The sequence below is a fragment of the Python bivittatus genome, unplaced genomic scaffold (genome assembly GCF_059951505.1).
Source record: "Python bivittatus isolate LINGU-HERP-01145 unplaced genomic scaffold, Pbiv_v1 ctg000610_np1212, whole genome shotgun sequence".
In the NCBI taxonomy this organism is placed as follows: domain Eukaryota; kingdom Metazoa; phylum Chordata; class Lepidosauria; order Squamata; family Pythonidae; genus Python; species Python bivittatus.
In genome coordinates this window covers 36,639,598-36,664,029 of record NW_028277088.1, presented here as the reverse complement: position 1 = coordinate 36,664,029, position 24,432 = coordinate 36,639,598, and the positions used below count along the sequence as shown (strand labels likewise).

Genomic DNA, 24,432 nt, shown 5'->3' with positions numbered 1-24,432 from the left:
GGAAAAACCACTGAGTTCCCACACCAAGCTAATCCATGGCTTGTTTTACTGATGATTAGCTAAATATGTCACAACAGCTGAATTAACATATCACATTAAACTACAGGAAGGTTTCAGGAGGCTGTGTGCAAATGGTAGTAATGCATTCTTAAGAGTGGGGGATGCCTTTGGCCTTGAAAGGTGCACCCCTCTTCAGTCAGCCAGCCCTTGACCCAGCTGTTTTGGATAACAATTGGTCTGTCTCCAAACTCCCTTCCACTGAGAATGTGGTGGGGCTTCAGGTGCAGAAAGCTCTGAATGAAGCAGATTCTCTGGATCCTTTTCAATCAGGATTCAGGCCTGGGATGGAAACTTCATTGGTTGTTTTTGAGGATGACCTGTAACAGGACTGGAACTTGGGAGTGCAACTCTTCTAGTCCTGTTGGATCTCTCATTTGCCTTCTGAAGTGGAATGTACACTGGATTCTAGATGCAGAGGAGACAGCTGGAATACTTTATTTACTGGAAAAGTTACCCTACATTGGAGAGGTTGTGAGAGAGATCCATACACCTATCTATCTATCTATCTATCTATCTATCTATCTATCTATCTATCTATCTATCTATCTATCTATCTATCGTATCAATTTATATAGCCGCCCATCTCACCACAGGTAACTCTGGACGGCGTACAACAAAGCTAAAAACAGTAAAATACATTAAAAATATATAAAACAAAATAAAACAGAGAATAAAAGGAAGTTAAAAATAAGGGAGCCACCTCACTAATTCCCCCATCCCCTGGAGTTCCCAGACCTGCTGGTATAACCAAGTCTTAAGGGACCTCCAGAAGCTCAACAATGATGAGGCCAGTCTCACCTCAGGGGGGAGAAGATTCCACAGCACAGGCGCCACAGCAGAAAAGGCCCATTGCCTGGAGCCTGCTAAACTTATCTCCTTAGGTGATGGAGCCCGTAACATGACCTCTGTGCTGGATCTGGTAGGATGGGCAGTTGAAATCAGGGAGAGGCAGTCCCTCAGATAGCCAAGCCCCATGCCACAAAGGGCTTTAACGGTCAACACCAGCACCTTGAATTGGATGCAGAAACGAACTGGTAACCAATGCAGGTCACAAAGCAGAGGTGTAATGTGTGTCCTACTAGAAACAGGCAAACTGCTCGTGTGGCTGCATTTTGCACCAGCTGAAGTTTCCGGATACTCTTCAAGGGCAGCCCCATGTAGACTCACTTCCATCGGAAATTTCTACATAAGTTCTGTCCATGTGGTCTGCTACCACTATAAATAGACAATGAGCCCCAGGAGAAAGGAGACTGTTTGCTTCTTATCATGTTAAATTCTCCAGTGCCAGTTGCCATGCAATAGGACAGGGCACTTTCCAGTTCCATCAGACTCTTCTCTGCTAGATTTGTCTATTAACCTTGGTGATCTGCTGGGCCCATTGAGCAAATGAGAAAGGGGACTGTATCCGTTGCCCTCTGATGGGTGAGGTAGTGTAAAGGAATTTAGATCTGACCTTGGGGAAGGTATGAGAGAGCTGTCATTACCTCTATCATATCTTTACTGTAGAAAGGAGATTCAAGCTCATACAGTTTTAAATACTCAACTTCTACTTCTCTAAGTCTGAAACTTCCTTCTGCAGTAAAGGTACAATGGAGCCAAACAGTGATGTTCAAGGTTGCAATTCTATTCCTACTTACAATTCAGCCCTGCTGATCTCACCGAGGCTTACTTATAAGTAGAACTGCATGAGATTGCATTCCGTAAACTAATTTTGCATAGGATTTTTCATTTTGATGCACATCTGCCTTTCAACAGCTTCCCAGAACAGCTTAAACAAAATTTTAATAAACTTTAAAACAAAACATATAATATAAAATATAGTATTAAAGAAATAGCAGAATTAAAGACAATCCGCAAGCAGTATAAAAGCTACGTGCTGAATATTTAAAACCCTGGGAAGATAAGAATAGCCTTTGCCTAGCTTTGGGAATGACATGAAAATAGGAGAACATTCCACGGTTGGGATGTCACCACTGAGTAGGACCTTCCTCTTTAGTCACCATCTGCAACTCAGATGATCCAGGCATCTGGAGAATGATCTGTGTTGCCAGATCTTAATGCAATGTCCTCCAACTTGGGTGTCTTGCATAATTATGTTCCAAATGGGCATTGTTCATGGTGGCTTAGAATAATAATAGTTCTAGTCCAACATATCTAGGGGAAAACAGACTGTGGAAGCCTGTTTTAATACAGGCAGCTATTTGCAGAGATTAAACAATCCTATGCATGCCTGCTTAGAATATACAGTACTGTAATGAATTTGGGGATATTTGCTTCCAGAAGACTAGAGATAAGATTGCAGTCTTGATCACTTTGAAATGTGACTGTAAAATTTGCACAGATCAAACAGCTTATCTGTTTTGCAAATGACACCCTTGTTTCATATAGCATAAATCATTTCTTTGAAAAACAATGAAAATTCATAGTTCTGAAGTTTATAGTGATGAACTATCATTTTTTTTCCACGTGCAAGCACTTCTGAAGCACTTGGCAGAGTTAAATGATAGTACAACCTACCACTGTTTTTAATCTGCGATACGTATTGGTCAGTGATCTGTCCTACAGAGATAATACCTTACTGCCTCAGAGGAACATAGGGAAACTTAAAATCCATTAATGATTGTGAAGTTCTCTCATGCTACAAGCCACAATGAAGGTCATATCTGACAGACTGCCAAGTACTTGCCTCATGTAAAATAATGCAGGTGTGTATTATATATTATATATATAATATTACTACCACGTAAATAAAATTAGAAGACAAATTATATGATCACTTTTCTCACTTGCTTACACTCAAACATGAAGTCATGAGATTTTGTCTATCTCATTTTACTTACGTGGCAAGAACATCTCTATGCATTTTATAATTGCTAATAAATCTTTTTTCCCCTGATGAATTGTATTAGAATGTTAACTAGAATGACAGAGCAGGCAAAATGTTAAAAGTTCTGTTTTTTCTTTTTCTTCTGCCAATGAATCCTTGTATGTCACTAAGGATGGAAACAATTTTTACTTTAACAGCTCAGTCTTGTATTTCCAAAACTGGAGACTAAAACCATTTTTTCCTTATTCCTTCATCCCCAAAGCAGGAGAGCTCTTGTTGCCAGCTAACACAATATTGCCTCAATATGGATTTTAGGTATATTTATTGTTCTCATGGTCAGATAGCTGCATTTGGTTTTTATGAATTTTGGTAGTGGTCTTTTATAGGAAGTAATATGACAACTATTTAATCTGCTCCTAGGACAAATATTTAATATGTAGTTAAGTGGAGGGGAATGCTCCCAGATCAACATAAAATAATAATAAAAAATAAAAATAAAAATTCCCTACCTCTTTCAATATTAGTTACTTTAAGAGTTCTCCAATCTCTTGTTGAAACCTCAGATATTCTGAAGCTGATATGTGAACTATAATTGAACTGATAAAGTCTGCATGGCTAAGACCTGTAAAGCCTCTTTGCATCAAAGGTGAATCTTTGTTTACTTTTTGAAAACGCTTCTGAAACAGGTTCTGGAAAGCTATTTCCAATAGAGAAAGGGCCAGTTGATCAGATAGCAGCCAAACTAATGAAAAGCATCATGGAACTGACAGGAAGATTAATTAAGTCCCTCCAGTTGTATTCACAGGCGACTGTGCAGAGTTCCTTTGGGTAGTGCTGCAGTTAAGTAGTATTCATGGTGACAAATATTGCAGATTTCTGGAACTGACACTTCTGATTCAAGGGTAAGAAACAAAACAAAACATCACATTTAGTAATTTTTTTTTAATTTTGTCCAATGAGGATAGAAAAAACTAGTGATAAAGCTCTTACTTGAAAGCACACAGAAGAACACAACCACATCTGTTAAACAGCAGGCTATTCAGTTGGCTTTTTTTTTTTTCCAGTAAGGTAGTCCAGCAAGTTGCTGTCATGCTACTATTAACTAGTTATGGACCACACAGTTGGGTCCAGAATATATTGGGCTGGCTAAAACGATTACCTTTGTAATTTCAGACAGGGCTTCTCTATGGAACTGGCATAATAGCATGATGTAGTTTAATTCTCAGAAATCTTTTTTTCTGGGCATTTCAGATTTGAGGTAAGCCTCCTTCAATGATTCTTTGGGTTTTCCTATTCTTCAGAAATCACCAATATTCCTACAAACTTGGAGATGCATTTGATCCAACCTTATTACACCTCATTGATTGCACAGATCTTCAAGGAGATATTTCATTTTGATGAAGGCTTGAACTAACCAGCCAGTTAAGGTTGCTTCAGTAATGGGACCCCCTTGTCCCCTAAGACTTAAATGGCCAACTCTGCTTTACTTTGCTGCCTATGACAGCTTCATTAGCTGGAAAAGGGTTCTGCACAAGTGCCAGTTGAGACTGCAAGGTGATGCAAAATGCCTTGTGGAATCAAATAGTGTTACTTTTTCATAGCACCTTTATATATAAAGTGGCTTGTAGAACTGAATCAAAGCCAACTTGGACAAGCTTATAAATCTAGCATATATTAAAGAACATTTTCCAGTAACTAAGAATGCAATTAATTATGACCTTCCCCAAATGGCTAACTCTTCTGAACAGCTGTAAAGCACAAATAGTTAGGGTTTTTTTTTAACAACTTACTGTCCGAAAGCCTAATTAGAGCTTGTGTGGGAAATCTGTGCTTAGGTTGTGGTTATAATGCGAGGGACAGGATAATCTAATTCAGAAGAAAGCAACCTGTGATCCTCCAAATGTTCTGAAATAGAGTTTCTAGATGTCTCAACTATTGTTGCCTATTTGTGAGGAATACTGGGAGTTGTATTCACCTAAAGGACTACAGGTTCCCTACTTAGAATCTATTCCCTCCCATCATGCTGTAGCTATAACTATAGAACAGGATGCACAGAAGCACTATAAAAGTGTCCTATGTATTTTTCTCTGCTTTGATAAAAGTAATTCTAGGAGGGGAATAATTTGAAACTGAACCGTGGCACATGGAGAAAGGATTAGATTGTCCCTCCTGCCTGCCCAGATAGGAAGGTGAGGCTATGTCTGGTTGTTGAAGAAAAAAAATGAAGGAAGATCTTCACATAATGTGGCTTACCTTTAAGCTTGATGAACTCTCACTTGGCTAAGTTATAAAAAAGCTTAATAAATATTAGGTAACTGTGTGCAAGAGAAATTTGAGCATGCCCTTTTAATGGAAGTATAATCTCTTAGGCCTATGTGGATTGGCTACGATCTGCCTTGATGAGGTGCTTTGCCTTGCAGTTGAAATTGCTTTGAAGCAATTTCCTCCAGATAAGTGCCTTGTGGAGATGTGTTTCTCTTCTTTGATGGTGGGGATGAACCGGCTGTTTTCCAATGCAGCTGCTCCACTTCTAGAAGCAGGTACTGCTTCACTCTTTTGCTACAGTGGGATGCTTCACTAACACTTTGATGAGGCAACATGCCAGTTCAAAGATCTACACAGCCCTATAATCTCCTATGCAAATCAATATTGTTGTCATCATGCTGATCCAAAAAAGAAACATGAGCAGAGAAGAATGTGGAGATAACCTTGATGAAAAAATGCAGGAGCTGTTATGGGAAATTAAAAGAAAACTCAGTTTTGAGAAAGAAACTCAGAATAACCCTGCTTTGACTGTATTTGGTATAAGAGGGGGAGGAAAACTTTGGCAGGCTTCCACAATCCTGTTGTTATACCCTACGTCAACAAAGGAACTTTCCTGTAATCTTTGTGATGTCTGAATCCTAACCTGGCCTACCTTGAAGGGCTGACAATGAATTTTCTTTAAAGTCTGTGGGAATGGGCAGCTATAATCAGTTTAAGTTATTACTGATAGTAGATTAGTCATTATTTTCCTCAGCACATTTGTACTTCATAGTTATTTTGCCCTGGTGTCAGGCCTAGCCCAAGGAACTCCAAGAGACAATGCAAAATCAGTTCAGCTATGTTTATTAGCTACAACCTCTAGCAAGAATCTTCCCAGACTGAAACCCCAGGTCCCAAGTCAGCCACCCACAACAGTGTGAATTCCTCAGGGAGGTGCCAGTCTCATCCTCTTGTAGTTCCCACGCTCCATCAGCGAGCTAAGGAAATGCTTATCTCCCTGAGCCTGGCCTTCATAATTCCATTCCATCACACCTGGTGTGATGGAATGCAGTAGAGAACCAGGTTATCAGGAAGGAGGGAGCATATTCCAGGAGGGAAAATGGGGAGACAAGAGGTAGCACAGTCCAGAGCAGGAACATGGGAAGAGGAAGAGATTTAGAATAACTACTCCCTAGAATCTCCCATTAGGTTAGAGTAGTACAGTTTTAATCTGGCAAGATTCTGTCTATATAGTGTAAGCAATAAAAGAACAGAACTTGGTCGGACTGTTTCCCTGTTGTTCTTGGGTTGGGCCTGACATCGGCTTAAGCTTGAACAGGTATTTAAACTTTGTGTAAAAGCACATTTACTGGTCCTTCCTCAGCCACAGAACTGCATTGGTCCTGATCTCCCATATAGGAGGGTGGCTTAATTTTTATGTTAAACATTACTGAAATGAGATCAACATTGGGGTTCCTACAACACATTAAGGTGTTGTTTGCTTAACCATGGTCTACTGAATAAATCATGCTTGGTTGGGATATGTATGACCTACCAAGCTAGCTTACAGACTTCAGTGGCTGTGTTCAACACAGTCTGCTAAGCCAGAGCCATTCAAACAACAGTATGGCTTAGTGAAGTTGTGAATCCAATATATTTAAGTGCCTCTGTGATGGAGACATCTCAGGAAAGGGTGCCCTTCCAGATACATACTGCATATTTGAAAGTGAGCCCATAGCAAAGTCATTCATCAGATTTTGATATGTGGAAAACTGAACATATCAAGGTGACAGCTTTTGAAGTGGAAACATAGAGATGGAGAGCTCATTCACACACATAGCCACTCCCAAGGTATAGTTTCATGGTATGACTGCATCTGCTCAGTATGTATTTGTATAACTCTCTGGTGTTTCGCTTTACACATAGAGTAACAATTGGACTGGTAAAATATGACATATATTTGACAGCAGTGCTCAACAAATTAATTATGCTGTACTTGAAGTCCAAACTGATCCATTCATATGAGTGGACTGCATCACAAGTACACACAAGGAAGAATTGCTGTCTGTCTGATCTTCAGGTTAAATCGATAAAATATGGATAGATTTGCAAACAAATTTGGGTGGATTCAAGGAAAATGTTAAATCAGGAACTTGACTGTTTGACTTGAGAGTCAAGATGCTGTACAACTTTTTATCATTTTGGCTCCTCATTTTGTTTTGATTGGTTTGTTCTTTCACAAAGCTTTTTTTCAGTCCCTTACATTTCTTATTATTAATTTCAGTTAGCCTTTAGCAGCATTTAACTATGGGAAGTGACATAGACCATTAAAAAAAAAAGCAAAATAAGGATTAAATATGATCATGCTGGCTGGGCTGCTATAGCACAGTACACTTTTATCTCTAAATGGCTGATGGGTACCAAAATATGAAATTTACTTTAAGAAAAATGGAAAATCTCTCAGGTGTGCAAAATCTTTTAGCCTACCACACCTAAACTGATGCCATTCTGTGTCTTTTGTTGCACATTTTAACATTTCTATCAGCAAAACTGTCGCTGGAATGCACACATTCACAGAAAACTGCCAGCTTCTTCAACTGTAATTCATTATTTACAACAAGCTGAGTATAAGGTTAGCATTGATTATCTCCTATGATATTCAAACACAGAAGAGATATTTCTAGGAAAATGTATGAGCTTTGGCAGATAACTTTATTAAACCAAAAGTTGTTGTAGACATGCTTTAAATTTATTTTTTTATTCTTAGTATGAGAAAATCCCTTGACCATCAGCTGGGGTGAATTTTAGGCAAGGAGAAAGAGTATGAATTCATTATTAAAGTGATCCCCTTGCTCTGAGCTTTAGTCAAAAGACCACAGTGGTTTTGTTGTTCAACCAATTAAAAAGTAATTACATCTTCGGGAAAAATTAATGTTAAAATATAGTCTTAATTTATGCCGTATTTGAAATCCAGACTGATCCATTCATATGAGTCGATTGTATCACAAGTACACACAAGGAAGAATTGCTATCTGTCTGATCTTCAGAATTAACTTTTATTTTTCCTTTGCTAGATATAGTATCCTTTCTTGATAGCCATGGTCTTTCAGTATAATCCACCAAATGTTTGTCTTTCGAGTAATCATCCCTGATGTAGTGAATATTGCAAAACAGTTTCCCCATGATAACTTGCACTTTACACTTATAAAATAAGCGGTTACATAGGTCACCTGGAATTCATGGATTGTTTCCATAGTAGTGCTAGCAGCCTCAGATGGAGATTTAGCCCTGGCATAAGAAATATCCAGGGGAATCACTATTTTTACTGTCACCAATTTAGGAGAGCTGGTGTTAAAGGAGAGCTACATAGATGCAGGCAGAGATACTGTATAAAAATTTCCACAGCCACCAATGCATGTATCAACAATTTTAATATTAAATTTGGGAGCTCAGGAGGGGTAAGTAAAATTTCCATCTCTTCAGACTGTAATTAACTGTTGCTCTAAGAACAGAGTAAGGTTTATTCCAGCTGACTGATCAGTTGGACCATTCCTCAATTTTCTGAGTGCCTCACAAAAATGCTTTGCTACTTACAGTTACTGAAAAACTACAGATTCTAAACCTGAACTGCTCTTTATACCACTCTGGATACTCCACCCAAGCTGCAAATTTGCAAAAATCTGTATCATGACTAGGAAAGCATCAAAGTTAAATTTCCAAGGCATTAATTTCAGGACTGTTTTTCCTTACACTCCAGGACAGTCCTACATTGTCCAAAAGTGTTCTTGCATTTACTAAATACAGTAGGAAGGGAACAATAGGATGGTGCCTTAGGGGATTGCATACTCTTCTCCCAAAATGGAGTACTAAGAAACCAATTGCCAGGGTGGCAGAAATGGCCAATCTAAGGAGAGACAGTGAAGTTTTGGGGACCACAGTTGTGGCTCTGAGGGAACAGGTTAGGATCTAAATTATAGGTTAAAGTACAGTTGCTAGAAATATTGGAAAAAAACTAAAGCTGTATATGACAGTGAAAGTAGCTGCACCATATAGGAAGAGTGAGTAGAAATAAGCAAAAAATGTATAACTTGAACTAGGCTAAAAATAGAGCAGCTGCCTTAGGATCCAGCAAGGGCTGAAGCTACAGTCTTTCAGTATTTGCATAATATTTCAAGTTTCTTTTTCTGTTATTTGGTTTATGAACTACACAGGGATATTGCCTCTGCTCTGCAATCAGACCAGGAATATTTTTATGGCCTGCAAATAATATGGGTGGAATTACATGTCCAGGGAAAATCCTCAGTTGTGTGCATTTCTGTGTTCACATATATGCCAGAGTTGCTCCTGATGTCATTGGACTATAATTTAAAATTATACTAATTATGTTAATGTTTATGTCACACAGGATTTTAGTGAATGGATAAACTCTTGCCTGGCAGCAAGACTATGATAATGATTCTAGGATAATGATTTGGCTTCCTCCTGCTTAAGGCTGTGGGACCCTTGTGGGTCAGCTGTTCTTCAGAGCAAAAAGCAAAGGAAGTGTACAAACTGGAATCAGTGATATGGGTCCCTTAGATCATTTATAATTTTCTTAAATCAGATTCTTATCTAGCTTTTTGCTGTTTGTTTTTAATGTTTTAAGTTCTTAAGCTTATAGTTAGTTTTTCTTTTATTCAGGAATGAAAGTAAACTCACCAGGTGGCTTTTCAAACTTGTTGTTTTAAAGATCTCTAATGTCCTTAAGGTACTGTAAATAGGTCATTTCCAAAAGTGATTAGAAAGTGAGTGAGTGAGCCCAGTGTCCTTTAAAAGGCTTTGCCACAGTTGAGAACATGATGGTTCCCTTCGTCTCCCGGCACTCAAACCTGCAGGTCTCCTCATAAGAAGTAGCCATCCGGAGCACAAGCAGCAAATCTTCCATCCTCTCCTTATCCATGATTGTCACCTCTACTCATTTGGAGACATCTTAGCTTGCCATTCCTCCCCCAAAAGCTATCTCTGTTCACTATTTTATACTTAAATAGTGCCACTACTTCACTAGCATATAACATCAATGTTTTTTAATATCTTATTTGATGGACACAGTGCTGGATGCCATATCAGCTCCTCTCTTCTATCACCCAAATATTTCAGTCCAATCAAGTAAATGATATGCTGTAAACCTTGTACATTTACTTTGCTTACTGAATATGTAAACCCTGTATTGTTCTTCCTATCAGATGTCCATATTCCCTTCACTGCTGGGATAAACAATAATGCTCCTTTAATCAGGGCTTAATTTACAGATTATTTTAAAACTAAAAAGATGAGCTTTAAGTGCACTACATTTGTCACCTTCTTTCTGATGATCAGCCTGTTCAGACCTGTTTTCTTCTTTTCTGCTTTTATCAGTTAATAGGATCATATGAATTAGTGGTAATTACTTTTATTTTGTTTATTATTGTTAGCCTAATTAATATAAATGAACTAATTATAAAAATGAAGTATTAAATCCTACCTGAATTGGGTGAAAAACACATATTTCTCCTTTCTTGTTTTTCATTTTATATAAAATGGGCACTGCTACTCAAAGAATTTACATTGATTTTAATGTAAAACAATGTCCTGTAGACCCAGGAGCAATGTAGCCTTCCACATGCTGTCTTATTAGTTTGCATCAAAATCTGACCCAGGGCATCTCTTCTTAAAAGTAAAAGCGCATGTTAGTAATTGTGTCTCTGATCTCACTACTCAGATGCCAATTGTAATAGTGTCACAGATCATGTGTGAACTGGCTGGGTACACTGCATTTGTCTCATAGACAAGGCAGCCAAATAATCATAATCTCCTGGTAGTGTCGTCTGTGCAAGTCGGTGGCCTTGTGATAAAAGGTTCAAATCCTTCTATTGTGATAAAGCTTTCCCTCTTCTTTTTATTAATTGCAAACAAATAGACTTGAGTTTGCCAATAGGAATCTATTTATAACATGTTGTTCAAAATGTTTGTGGTAGCACAAACTTGATGGACTTCAGTGGCTCCTGTGCTGTCAGTACTGTTTATCTGATTTAGAACTGGGAAGGGGAGGGGAGAGAATATCTGATTATTTCAAAGATTTTAAATGATATCTTTTCTCTGAACAGAGGCATGCCAAAGATCTCAGAAGTATCCTCAGGGGTTTGATTACCCTCCAGATCATGAAGAATAAACTCTTTCTGACTGCAGACTTTTATGTAGCCAAAATAGCAGCACCCACATATAAGAGGGAGGAATCAGCTGTTTAAGGGTGTTTGCAGAAGTAGGCAAAATACTTAGGGGAGAAACCCTAAATTGCTTAATAGTGAGTAAGCATTCTCGGTGGACATGGCTTGTTGGGGGTGGGATAAAGTACCCTTGAAAAGGACAAGCGAGGTTAGGAGCACTTTCCACTCAAGTGTAGTCCTTTAAACTAAAGGAAACCCTGAAAAGGAACACAAACACATACACGCATGTATATGTATATATATTTGTTGTGGGCCCTTACTGCCCTATATTAGCTGAGACTGTGTAGGCCTCTGGGAAGGCAGACTGATTCCAAGAAGTGCAGAATGCCAGGCTTTCTTTCATTGATTTTTACCATTTATATACCCCCTTTCTGCTTGACTCTTTGTAGAACAGCCTCCCCCAACCTGGGACTTTTCTGCACTGTGGGCTGGGAATGATGGGTGTTCTAAAAACGCATCTAAAAAGTGCCAGGTCAAGGAAGGTGGAATTAAAGTTTCTGACTGTAGGAGAGAAGCCCCTCGCTGACAGGTGCCAGTCCCAAGTCTTGTTCCGTGAGATGTACCCGGGCATTTGGCGTGCAGGCTTCCCCTCTAGGCTGTCGCTGCCCTCTACAACTTGATTTTCTCCTTGGCGAAGGACAGCTGAAGACCATCGTGGCTCCCCCTTGTGAAATGGAAGGTATTGTGTCAGTGGCCATGCTTGATGCCACTTGCGGGGCTGGACGGGGAGAGGCGGGGAGCGCATGGGGTCGTTCAGTGGCTTAATGAGGAGCACCTGCTTCCACCCGAGTGGCAGCGCGACCGCCGCTCCCGCCTCCCCCGCTCCCCAAAGAAAGAGCGGCGTCCGAATAGCCCGCGCTCTGCTAGTAGTAATCCCGGTCCTGATGTCACAGGAACGCCAAGGACATCACAAGGAGGAGTCAGATTACAGTAAGACTGGGCAGTGCAGCATGCAGCGGGAGTCGGCGCTAAACCAGAGCTGGATTGTATCGGGGAGAAGCCTGTCTTCCGAGCCCTGAGCCAAGGAGGCTCGCGCCGCTCGCTCTCGGAGGCTTGGAAATTTCCACATCATGTAGAATGAGACAGACTCGCTCGGCTTCGCGCGGCGGCAGCAGCAGCTCGGCGCGGGAGCTAATGCTGAGCAGCGCCCGGCGGTGGAAGCTGGAGTGCCCGATTAATGAGAAACATAATGTATTTTGGTAAGTCTCTTTCCACTTCGGCTTCCTTCTCTCGCGGCGGACGTCAGCTTTAACCTGGGCGGGGGTACCGAGCTCTTTCTTCCCTTCTCGTGCTGCGCGGAGACTTCGCCCTCGAGAAGGGCAGCGTGGGCATTTCTCTCTCCCTCGAGGTTGCAAAGGAGGCTTCGGTTGTCTCGGAGAAGCTGCTTTTATTTCTTCGCTGGGGTCGCTTAGCTTAGTTGGCTCGACCTGTTTGCAAAGGGACGGCGGCCAGTCCCCGTGCCGCCCTCCCCGCCCCTTCCAGCTTCAAAGGGAACCTGGGTGCCGACTGCTGTCGCAGGGGTGGCGAAGCGTGGGAAGTTGGAACCAAACTTAATGCCACAAGGCGCGATCGGGCGTCGCTGCTCTGTGGAGGATTCGCTGCGCTCTCCGTAAACTCTCCAACCTTCCCACTTTGCAGAGCCTTTGCAGAGAAGAAACGGTGCTTTCTTGCAGAGCCCTGCGTTTCTCTGAGTATATTATTTCCCCCCCTCCTGCCGTATCCCAGTGCTGGGGATGATCTGCCAACCCAGAACACCAAGCAAAGACGTGGTAGTCGTGATGGGTGTAGGTGTGAAAAAGCCTTCAGACGCCTGGGAGCAGCTCAGGGTTTGGGCAGACTTTAGGTGTGATAAAACCCTTCTTCAGCTTCTCAACTGAAGATGTGTGCATTTATCCTAGAAGCATGCTGGAGCTAGGAACTCTTTTCTGAGTATGTGTGTATGTAAGTGTGTGAGTCAGACAGACAGAGAAAGTAGGTGTATTGGAATACCCCAGCAAGGAGAGCTCTCTTGAAGACAAGGATATATATAATAATAAAATTACAACTTACCACTCAGGGATGCAGGAGAAGAACTAATGTCCTTAAAATGGTAAAAGGGGAATATTGTACCGTCTTTTGCCTCGGTAGCTTAGTGCCTTAGCAAGAATTCAATGCAGCTGATTGATATGCAGTGATATACAGCATGCAGGAAGGAACTCCTGAGGTTGTTGCTACAGATTTCTTTCATTAAATATTAAATCCAAAGTTGACTTGAACTTCAGGAGGTAGCTCTTTGATGGTTTTCTGCTCAGCTAATGTCAGTTCCTCTTGATTTGGGCTAGGAAGTTCATTGTGAGAGCAGGATCCTGATGTTTCTTGGAGCATTTTTCCTCAAATTTTACTAAAATGATGCAGTACTCTGAAGATATCCAGCACCAAGAATGATGTGCTCATCTTCAGAAAACTTTTCAAGATTTCTGGAAAGCCTCTTTTACAAATGAGGGAATGTGTTACATTCTGTTGTTATATCATCCACAAAGGGGATTTGGTGAACTAGTGAGAAGCTATCATTCTTGCCCAGGCTTTTTCTGTGAGGCTGACAGCTCTGTGTTTTCAGATATTTGTAAGGAATTAAGTGCCACCCAAAGTATTTTGTCACCCTGCAGTAAACAGAAGGGAGTTACCAGGGCTATGCTATGCAAGTCCACTCTGGCTGATGCGCTGTGAGAATCTGCCCTAAACAAATCACATTGCTTGCTTCTCCTGAAACGTTCCCTTTAAAATTGGTAGTACTGAAATGTGCGGCCAGCTGAGTTTTTAGAATAGATTCTCAGTACTCAGCTATGCAATACTTCTGCATTTGATCTTGGCAAAGACCTGTGATCTATGTTATGTATGGCCACAGCTGCAGGATCAGTAATACTAGGTGCAAGTCCTGTGTTCTCCAACAAATAAAATGAACCTTTTGCAATGTTTCCATTTATGTAATAGCCAGAGTTCAAAAGCTTAATATTTCTTCAGCGTGGCTTCACTGTTCAAAGTCTTCCAAAACTCTTAAACTGACATAACACCAGCTATTCATGCATTTATTTGAATATGCATTTTAATCATTGTCTCACTTTACACAGATTTTGTTTCCTAAATTGGCTCAATTAATCCTCCAGTTTGCAAGATTTTTTTTTTCGTAGGGGGAGTGTGCATGTCTGTCAGATTTTTTTCATTCAAATTGGGAGACCTCATATCTTTTTTTGCAAGTATGAAACATGTTCAGAACACACACTGAGAATCCTATTTGTTTTCCTCTGACTATTTTGGAAAGTATGTCACTCGTGCTGTCAAAAGGCTAAAGTTTATCATCTCACCTGTCCCTATTAGGAATACTGTAGAATGAAACAGGCTTGGCTAGGACTCAAGAAAATTGACTCAAGAAAAGGATGAACATCAGGCATTGCCATTTTGTTTAAAAGAATAAGATATAAAGAAATAGATACACTATGGTTGAGAAATAGGCATATTAAGGTTTGCATTTCTTTTTTTAAATGCAGATTTTTAAATATATTCTTTATAGAAAATGCTTCAATCTTTTTGAAAACCTTGATTTCTGCTAAGAGGTTAATTTTATGAAAAATATATGTATATAACATTTTAGAAATATTTTTTAAAATATACCCGGTATGTGAATGTTTCCTTTATATCTGTAGGCCTTTTGCGTCTCTCCCTCTACAAAGCTATAGATTGTGCATAATATCTCAAGGCTAAAATAACTTTCTCTGCTTAGCTTTTTGCTACAGCCTGGCATTATATTGTCATCTCTAAAGAGTAACTTTCTTATTTCTAAGAAAATCATGGGTAGATAGTTGCTATGTATTAGGAAGAATAACATTTTCTTTTCTTTTCCTTGGATATGACATACAGACAGAAACTATTTCGGTCATTGACCAATTCTATAAAATAAACCAAAATTATTCCCTAACATCTGTAAGTGTTGGCAACCATTTGTGAGTGAAACTTACACATAATGTAGCAGAATTTTTTACTTTTAGAGAAATAAATTTATCTTGGTTAACAGATAATGCAAATAAAAATTATCATAGTGCCCTGGAAATTTAAATAAAAGGGGGGTAGTCAACTGGTGGTGAATGTCCCTGTAGAACTGACAATACAAAAGAACAAGGGCTGTGATTTCTATGGTACCTGTGTTACAGGGGCAATATCAGGTTTCATATGGGGTTTTCCTATATTTCCCTTCCATAACAGCTGTGGGGAGGACATTAAATGGGGCTAGAGATAAGGTTCTCCTGAATTTGGGGACTGTAATATGATATAAATATGAAGCTGGTTTGGGCTCCAAGATTTGGTTATTAGCAATCATATTGTGAGAAAATGCAGCAGTTTCTGTTTGGCCTTCTGTATCTAAGATCCTTGACATTGATCTAGCTTGATTTAACTCTAAGGTTAAGATGGCATCACTGGAGAAACCATACCTATTGAATAGCTATTTCCCAAAAGGATTTGAAGTTATCTGGCAATATTAGATTTATGATGCTTTTCATTATGAGATATGTGAACTTACAACATCTAGATGCGACATCTAGTTCTCTAGGGAATATCATTCTGTAATTTCAGCACCATTAGTAATTCTGTTAAATTTGTTGAGGTTGGCAATTTGTGTGAATGTTCAGCTGCTTGTTTTGACTGTGACAGATTTTTTTTTTTTTTTAATAGAAAATGTTCAACTTTTCCTATACAATTAGGGGTTGCATCTGGGCAGAATTTATGTAGCATCAGTCTCATTGAATACAAACTCAACAATTTTATAAGAAGATATTTTGAGAAATTAGGATTCTGTCTTAGCCCTCTAGATGTTTAATTTTCCCTCCTTTAGATAGGTAACATCTCTCCAAGGTCTCAGAGAAGGGTCTTCCCCATATCAACATTATTGTCATCCTCTGTGTTAATGTAGGAGGGAAGAAACTTAAAATAGTGGCAAGCCATATTTGTAACACAAATTATTATTATTTAAAAATGAACCTAATGTTGCCCTTCTAAATTATCTTTTATCATCAGAAGAAATCTGCTGTGAACCTTCTCAGTATAGTTAAGAAAAAAAGTCTGTAGGTGTTTTTCAGTGTTCTGGAGCTGTTACAAGTGATAGCTAGGGACTTACTTTATCCTTGTGCAGGCAACTCTGCTTAAAAAAGAGACACAGTTAGGACTAACCATTCATATGCTTATACTAGGTCAGCTTGAATTAAAGGTCTGACATAAAATATAGACTACAGTTGAGCTTTCCTTTGGAGTTCAGTAGTTATTATTTATATCTATCTGTCTGTCTATCCATCCATCCATCCATCCATCCATCCATCCATCCATCCATCCCAGTCTGCTTCAACCAGAAGAAAGTACCTGCTTTCTTACTGCAAGGCCCCATTATCATTTATGGTGAATAGCTGTGTTGAACTGAATGCAACAGACACTCTTCCTTGTACTAAGAAATGGGAAAGGGAAAGGCATTTTGAGTGGGTTTATGATCCAGCAGAATACTACGTCCATGATTGTCAGTCAGAATAAATGCTTCAGTAATGTTGCAATTACATGCTTGTGCGTGCTGTCTCACGAAACCTAGTAATCTCCATAGTGTAATAGCAATGCACATGTATCTTGATCACCCAGCTTTGTAGAAATGCTCTTCTGAAAAGGGTGGCTACAAAAAGAAAAACATTTTTGATCATGCATTTCCTTTATGGTTTTGCTGCAGTACTGCCATATTGAGTAATCCTCTTGTTACTCTCATTGTTAGCCCTGTGTTTTATACTGAACTACTGTATGTTATAACATTGTGCTTAATCTGTCTTGATCTATTCCATTTTGAGAGGATGCAATCTTTTGTAAACAGAAGGAACAGAGAAATTTGTCACATTCTTTCATGCAGTTTATTTCTAGGTCCAGTTTCTTCTCCCTTCCAGTGAACACAATTGTGGATATGATCCTGTCAGCCTTCATATTCCTTCTTTGAGTATCACTTTTTACTTTTCCCATTGTTTTATGAAGGAGAAAGTGATAATGGATGAGTCTTAAAGGAAACAAAATGACCCTCTCTCCTGAACCTCAGAGACACTTAAAGAAAATACAAATGGGAAATGAGAAATAAATCACTTGCCATTTCATAGGAAGTACTTCAGCATTTCTAGTTTGTTAAGAAGCTAGAACATACATTGGGCAAGATTATATACATCACAGCCTTTCTCTATGAATGAATCACAACAGATCCTTAAGAGAGCACATTAAAAATAAAATGCTTTTAGACACTATTTATACTGAGCTGTTCCCTGTGTGGTATTTTACAATCAACGTGTGCAATAAAATGCTGTAGTTAATACATAATGGATGTTGATTGCGACAGAAGAATGTTTCTCAGAATCATCAAGTTGTAGAATCTTGAAATCCAAAAATATCCTTTAGTGTGCCTGTGTTTGTTACAAAGTATAGTGTACATTTCTGAAACTGGGAATGTATAAATGCATAAACGGGAAGAGGGCATTACAAGGAATAATAATCTATATGGCATTATTAAAAATCCCTATTATAGCTTCTGTTTAAAACAGCTGTGAATGCAGTAACAATCATAGAATGCCTGTTTGCAGACATTTTAAGAACTATTATTAAAGAGATGTTCCATGAATTCTGATATTGGGTGATTCTAATAAACCTTTTTGAAGATGCATAATCTCTTGACATGTACCTCAGTAGTTTTATGCTTCATGAGAGGAAATGCACTATCATGGTTTTATGAGATATTTTGTAGAAAAAAATATTGGAAATGAGAAGTGTATGTTGATCAATGAATTTTCTTCCCACTGCATAAAACATTACGTTCACGTCATAGTACATCCTTACCCTATCTCCACTGCTGATTGTGATGCAAAGCTACTTTACATTAGTTAATAATATTAATATAATGTAAGTTAGTAAGTTAGTAGTCAGTAAGATTAATATAATATATTAATCATCAAGTTGTAGAATCTTGGAATCCAAAAATATCCTTTAGTGTGCCTGTGTTTGTTGCAAAGTATAGTGTACATTTCTGAAACTGGGAATATATAAATGCATAAATGGGAAGAGGGCATTACAAGGAATAATAATCTATATGGCATTATTAAAAATCCCTATTGTAGCTTCTGTTTAAAACAGCTATGAATGCAGGAAGTTTTGAGTAATTTGTTTTTTTTGTTTAAATCTGATCTTCCTTTGTCTAAGTAGACTTGATACCAAGAGTTAAGCTTTAGCAGATTAGGACATGGATGATTCTAACCATGTCCTAATCCATCCTAACCATTCTATTAGTGCACATATGGTATTTCTCTGTAGAATTAAAAACTTTTCATCTACATTATTTCAGTAAACCTTACAACAACCACTTGAAGAGTGACCAGAATGATTATGTCCATCTTAGTTATGGAACTGTGCCTTAAAAGGCTGGATGGTTAGAATCATCCATGTCCTAATCTGCTAAAGCTTAACTCTTGGTATCAAGTCTACTTAGACAAAGGAAGATCAGATTTAAAGAAAAAAAAACAAATTACTCAAAACTGAAATAAGGGCTCTGAAAAATTCCCAGTGGATCCTACCAGTGGAGCTATGGAAATATGGGGGTTCAGTTGTGATGGTCACTAGGCCTGCTTAATGCAGAACTGAGTTTATATGTTCTATTTACAGTCCACCCTTACACTTTGTTTTCCAGCCAACACACTTCAAGCCCAGGCAGCTTTGTAAGCAGTTCCTTTATTATAATTATTATAACAATGCCTGAAGAGAATCTGAGGAGTCTCATGCCACATTGCTTCAGTTCCCATGCACCAAAAGAAAAAGGAAGACACTCTCTATAGGCATTAGAAAGGAAAAGGAAATAATTGTGAACCTCTCCCAAATACGTATACATACATACATCTCATCAGAGATGACCTGAAGCCATATAGGCCTTGTGAAAGCCAACATGGCCTATTTTGCGTTGACTCACAACTTCTTGAGGAAGCAGTTGTGTTCCTAGTACAATTCTTAATCCTTTGGCGTCTCCAAAGTCTGAGAGATAAATAGGTTGCTGAAGTCTCATGATTTACAAGTACAGTGTTCATATTTGCAGATAATTGCCTTGCAGCAAGATAATGGGATAGACATTGATCAAGTAAATTTTATGGATAGAAAACTAAGTTTTTATTTTGTGTATACATGACTAATATGAGTCCATGAGCCTGGCCAGCTTATTTATTACTCATAATACATTTTGAACTCTTTCTATGTTTTGATATTTTTTATTGTGGATTAGATTCCATTAGTATGACAAATACAGTGAGAGGGACACAAATTTGCTTAGAATTTTAACCTTGAGGGGAAAAATGTATTTTACTAGGCCATAAAATTGAATGAGAATTATATTGCCCTAGTTTGTAAGGAAGACTGTTACAAATAATTTAGCATAAAGTTCAGGATTGCAACCAAATTTCACAAGTGAATGGCAGCATTAGAAGGATAATGTGGTCTGGGAGACTAAATCAAATTCCTCAGCCAAAAACAACAACAACAACTAAAATTGTGTATTCTGCTCAGTTGCATCATTAGGTTATTATATAGAAAGGTAGTGGCATGTGTGTCAACCTAGATTGCAACTTGCTAGACCAAAAATTTTGTTTAATCTATTATATGAAATTAATTCTATCTCTAATATTGCTTAATAAATATTAGTTTCTTATATCACCTGATATCTTTAAGTCGTATCCCATGAATAGCAAATACTGCTCCTTGAAGTCCCACTGGAACTCAGTTAAAGCAAGATTATCCAAATTCTGTTTCTTATCTGTGAGCTTATAAAATCAAACCCTGAATTGGCCTCTTGGACCAGTTTATGTCTTACAAAGAGACTTTTAGGGAAAGATTATGTAAGGGTACAAAATAATTTGTCACCTTGCTTGAAGAACCTCAATCTTAGTAACTGAATCTGCTGGGAAAACTTAACTGGCCTCAAGTAGACCTGAGAAATGGGGGAGAGGGAGTCATAGAAGAAAATCTTTCCTGATGTAGAATTATCCTATGAAAATATAGACACAACCCCAATTAAATATACACACACATGCACGCGCACAGAAGAACAGAACCCAACTATAAAGGTGTGGCTCTAAATAGAGAGAAAATGCTGTAAAGAATAGTTGTTTTTCTGCCTTCCCTAAATCTGCAGGGATTCTCTTGGATCTAGTGATGCCATTGGCAATAGTAAGCAGCCAGTTGTGCACCATGGTATTGTGTACCGTGTTCCCCTGCTACTTCCCTGCCAGATGTAGGCATAATATATGCTATCTTCACATTAGGTAATCAGATCTTCATGTGGTTTACATTCCATTAAAGACCATTCTGTCTCTATTTGAAATGATGACACTAAAAATGATATTTTGTGGGTGGAGAAATTAGATGCATTTTCCAGGAGAAAGAGAAATATTCTCCAACAGTAGAGCATCTACAGTATGTCCTATTTGTTTTTTCCACATCAGTGTAAAACACTCCTTCACTCCCAGTTTCTTTCTTCACTTTTTGCAACATGACCTCTCCTTGCATATGATAGTGGAAATTTGCATTGTGACTGTAATGTTTAAACACTACATTTAACAATTAACATTTAAAACATTGCAAAAATAATATTTTGCAGTTTCACATGCTATGTTTTATATTTCTTAAATGTCTTTAAATATGTGTCAGTGTTGTGTGATATGGTTTATGCGTTCATGGAAGTTACTGAAATGTACTTTTCACTGATTATGATTACTGCATTTTCAACATCACTATGTGAAGGATTATATTCATGTCAAAATACTTTTATTAGGAAGTGTGTGCTTGTGTGTGCAGACTAAAATGGGCTTTGACAATCTGTATATTGAAAAATTAAAAAAGAATGAAAGAAACAATCAAATGAGTAAGTGAATGGATGAATGAATAATGGACAAACAATGAAGCAAACAGGTTTAGGCTACCACTGATAAACTATAACCTTCTGAACTACACAGGCTTTTAAAGATTTCATAATAACTTTTTTTATTTTTTTATTATTATTATTTTTTATTTATTGGATTTCTTTCCCGCCCATCTCCCCTACAATAGGGGACTCTGGGCGGGTTACAAAGACATTAAAACTATAAATATATATAAAATACATACCATTTAGCTATGTTCACATGTGGTTGCTGCCATAGTAATCATGGAAGTACTTTCTTAACCAAAGCAAAGTTTTTGAAAGACTTCTTTTCTATTTATATGAATGCCTGCATTAGAACCCATCAGATCAATCTAACTAATGCTGAAACTGTAGATTAAGAATTTGTAGCTTTGAATTGTTGCTGAACTCTAATTACCAGCAGTCCTTACCAGCATGATCAGAAGTCAGAAATGCTAGGTGCTGTAGTTCAACACGTATCTAAAATACTAGGTAAGACTGGTCTAAGCCCTGTAACAATTTTTGTATACCAGCTTTTTTATATTATACACCACTCAGAATCTCTGGATTGGGTGGTATAAACATCACTGTAAGAAATAAGTAATTGACTGATTGCAGTCCTTGAAAATTGTTCCTAGCCCTTCCTGTGGATGTCAGAATTGAATCTGTGGCATTCTACCTAAAGTTTTGCAGAGTCAAAGACTTGGAAGCTTACAAGCAAGTCATGACAATGGAGAAATAACTCAATGAAGAATCATGCTAGTTAGCCTTAGGGAATAGAGATTGTCTTTGAAACAAAAGAAATGTTACAGAGTTACTCAGTGACTACTAGCCCAAGCTCCCATAAGATTTTGATTAAATGGCTTTTAAAAGGGCTCAACTAATTCAAAGAACATAAATCAGCTGAAGAATATTGACTGTGATGTGTGTTTGAAACTTCCAAATTCAGAAGGAGTGTAACTCTGAATGGCAGGTATTGGAGGGAAAAAAATCCATTTGTTTGTGCATTGCTGTCATAAGCTCCCTATGAATTATCAGAGACATCTGGCTGATTGCTATTGCAAACCAGTGATGATGAACTATACAGATTATTATTGATGCTGTACACTTTTGTTATATAAAAGTGATCCATAAATTGTCGCATTCATGACAACATCGTTAGGTAATTATTTGCACACATGAAACTCAAAGTAATATACAAAGACCGTGGCCAGTGCTTCCATATACCTTATGGTAAGAGAGAGAACAGTTCAAAAATTCATTTGTGAAACAATGTGTGCTTCATCATAAGGTGATGAGATATGAGTGATATAAGTGTGAGGTGAGATTTATACCTGTTATTAAAGCTTAAGATAATTGTTATTAAAGTTTAGCAATCCTCCAGTCCTCATTATTGGGAAAATTTCTTTGCAGATGAAAGTACTTGAGCTTCTCTGCCTCATTCCAAACTAGTTCATTCAAATAATCCTCCCCAATTAATTCTATTAATCCTCTTTTACCCAATTTCTGGGACACATCTAAATTCCTGTGGAGCTCCAAATCACTCTTGAGATTGAAATGTCCATTCATTTCTAAACACAAACAACAAAACCCTAGTTCAAGTGATGAAAAGATCAATTTAAAAATACGCCTTTAAAAAAAGTAATTTTATTGGGTCCCTAAGCACATTCCGCCCTCAAAGCTAACTTCTAACAAATTAAAATAGTCTTATATAGAACTGAGACCATTTCATTTCATGCATTTGTGAAAAATGGTTCTTTTCACTGTGGCGAAGAGTAGGAAAATGTGGATCTTGATTGTCAAACTCAGCTTGAACTGACCTTTGATTATCTTTACACCCTGAAGTCTTTTGGTTTTTAAGGATAATGCTGATGATATCTATTGTGCTATGTTAACAATAAGCATAGAGCTACTTGATGTTTTATCAGGACATCAGGACAAAGTACTAGCATGCAAATACTTTGCTTTATTTTTATAATGTATATTGAAGCTGGTTCATACGTTTATTGACATAAAATTTAACATCACGTTCGTTTATTTATTTATTTGACTTTGGGGGTGAAAACTCACTTATTTTGTATAAGCAATCAGACCATAGGTGTGATGGGGGGGGGGTTCCTTGCTTAGTTTTGAGTGTAGTAACTCATGAAGACAGGAAGAGATAATGGTTGTGTTTTCCAATACTGTTATCCTTGCTCATAGTAAGGATCAATATTTTAAAAAGAGTTTTGACAAGACCTTTGGTTATAAATGCAGAAGGAAAACTGGCAACAACTTATCTTGGCAGAGCATTCAAGATCACTGCTTTGTCACTGCTTTCTTTTGCTAAGCCAAGTCATTTTTCAGTATGTATCTGAGGCTCTGTCTTCTCTACAACCCACTGTTTAGCAAATGACAGTCAGCGTTTGCACAGGGAAACCAATTCAGTCACTTTCTGTTAAGAGCATATATTTGTCAAAAGCATCTAATATGTCACCGATTTGACCATTATACAAAAAGCATTACACGCAAAGCTATGCTATTATTATTGGTAAGTGCTGCATTCAAAAGCAGAAAATGCTTCAAGGGTGTGGTTACATGAGCTTACCTAATATCCAGAAGCTTTAGAACAACCAAAGTCTTGCAAATACAGTTCTCGTGGTTAGAGCAGGGATGAACAGTTATTGCCATGGTCTGTGTGGCACCCTTTTTTTGCAGAGTCTCACAGTGGAAAAGAGAGAGGTTTCCTGTTAAATTTTGATCCTTGGTTCCACAAATTGTTTGAGCTGGATGGATCTTAATTCAAGAGAACAGAACTGAGTTTCCTTTTTCCTGCCGTAGTAGCATTCACTTGTGAATCACTCTTAGATAAGTACTGGCTAGGGAAAGCTATTCATACTTCTCTCTATAATCTATTATTCTGAACGATATAGATTCATATCTGAAATTTTACCTTCTCTCCCATCATTTTCCTATTTATGTGCTTTTACTGTTTTCTGGCCATCTATTCACAAAATTTCGCCTATTGTTTTATTGATGAGATTTCAACTTTATGTTGCTTTTCTTAGGGTATGTCATGCTTTCAATATTATTTTATATGTAGCTTGACCTTACTGTCTTTTCAG

The 24,432-nt window shown here is 38.1% G+C and overlaps 1 protein-coding gene across 2 annotated transcripts in view; it reads left to right on the top strand.

The window, feature by feature from the left end:
• Positions 1 to 11,824: 11,824 nt before the first annotated feature.
• ZNF385D (zinc finger protein 385D) overlaps positions 11,825 to 24,432 on the top strand; it is a 210,229-nt gene continuing 197,621 nt past the window's right edge. For both annotated transcript variants that reach the window (XR_015797895.1, XM_088150779.1), the window contains exon 1: positions 11,825 to 12,572. Coding sequence is in view for 1 of the 2 variants with exons in the window: in XM_088150779.1 (XP_088006905.1) it covers positions 12,551 to 12,572 (22 nt within the window). In the remaining variant the exon portion in view is untranslated. The remainder of the gene's footprint in view (positions 12,573 to 24,432) is intronic.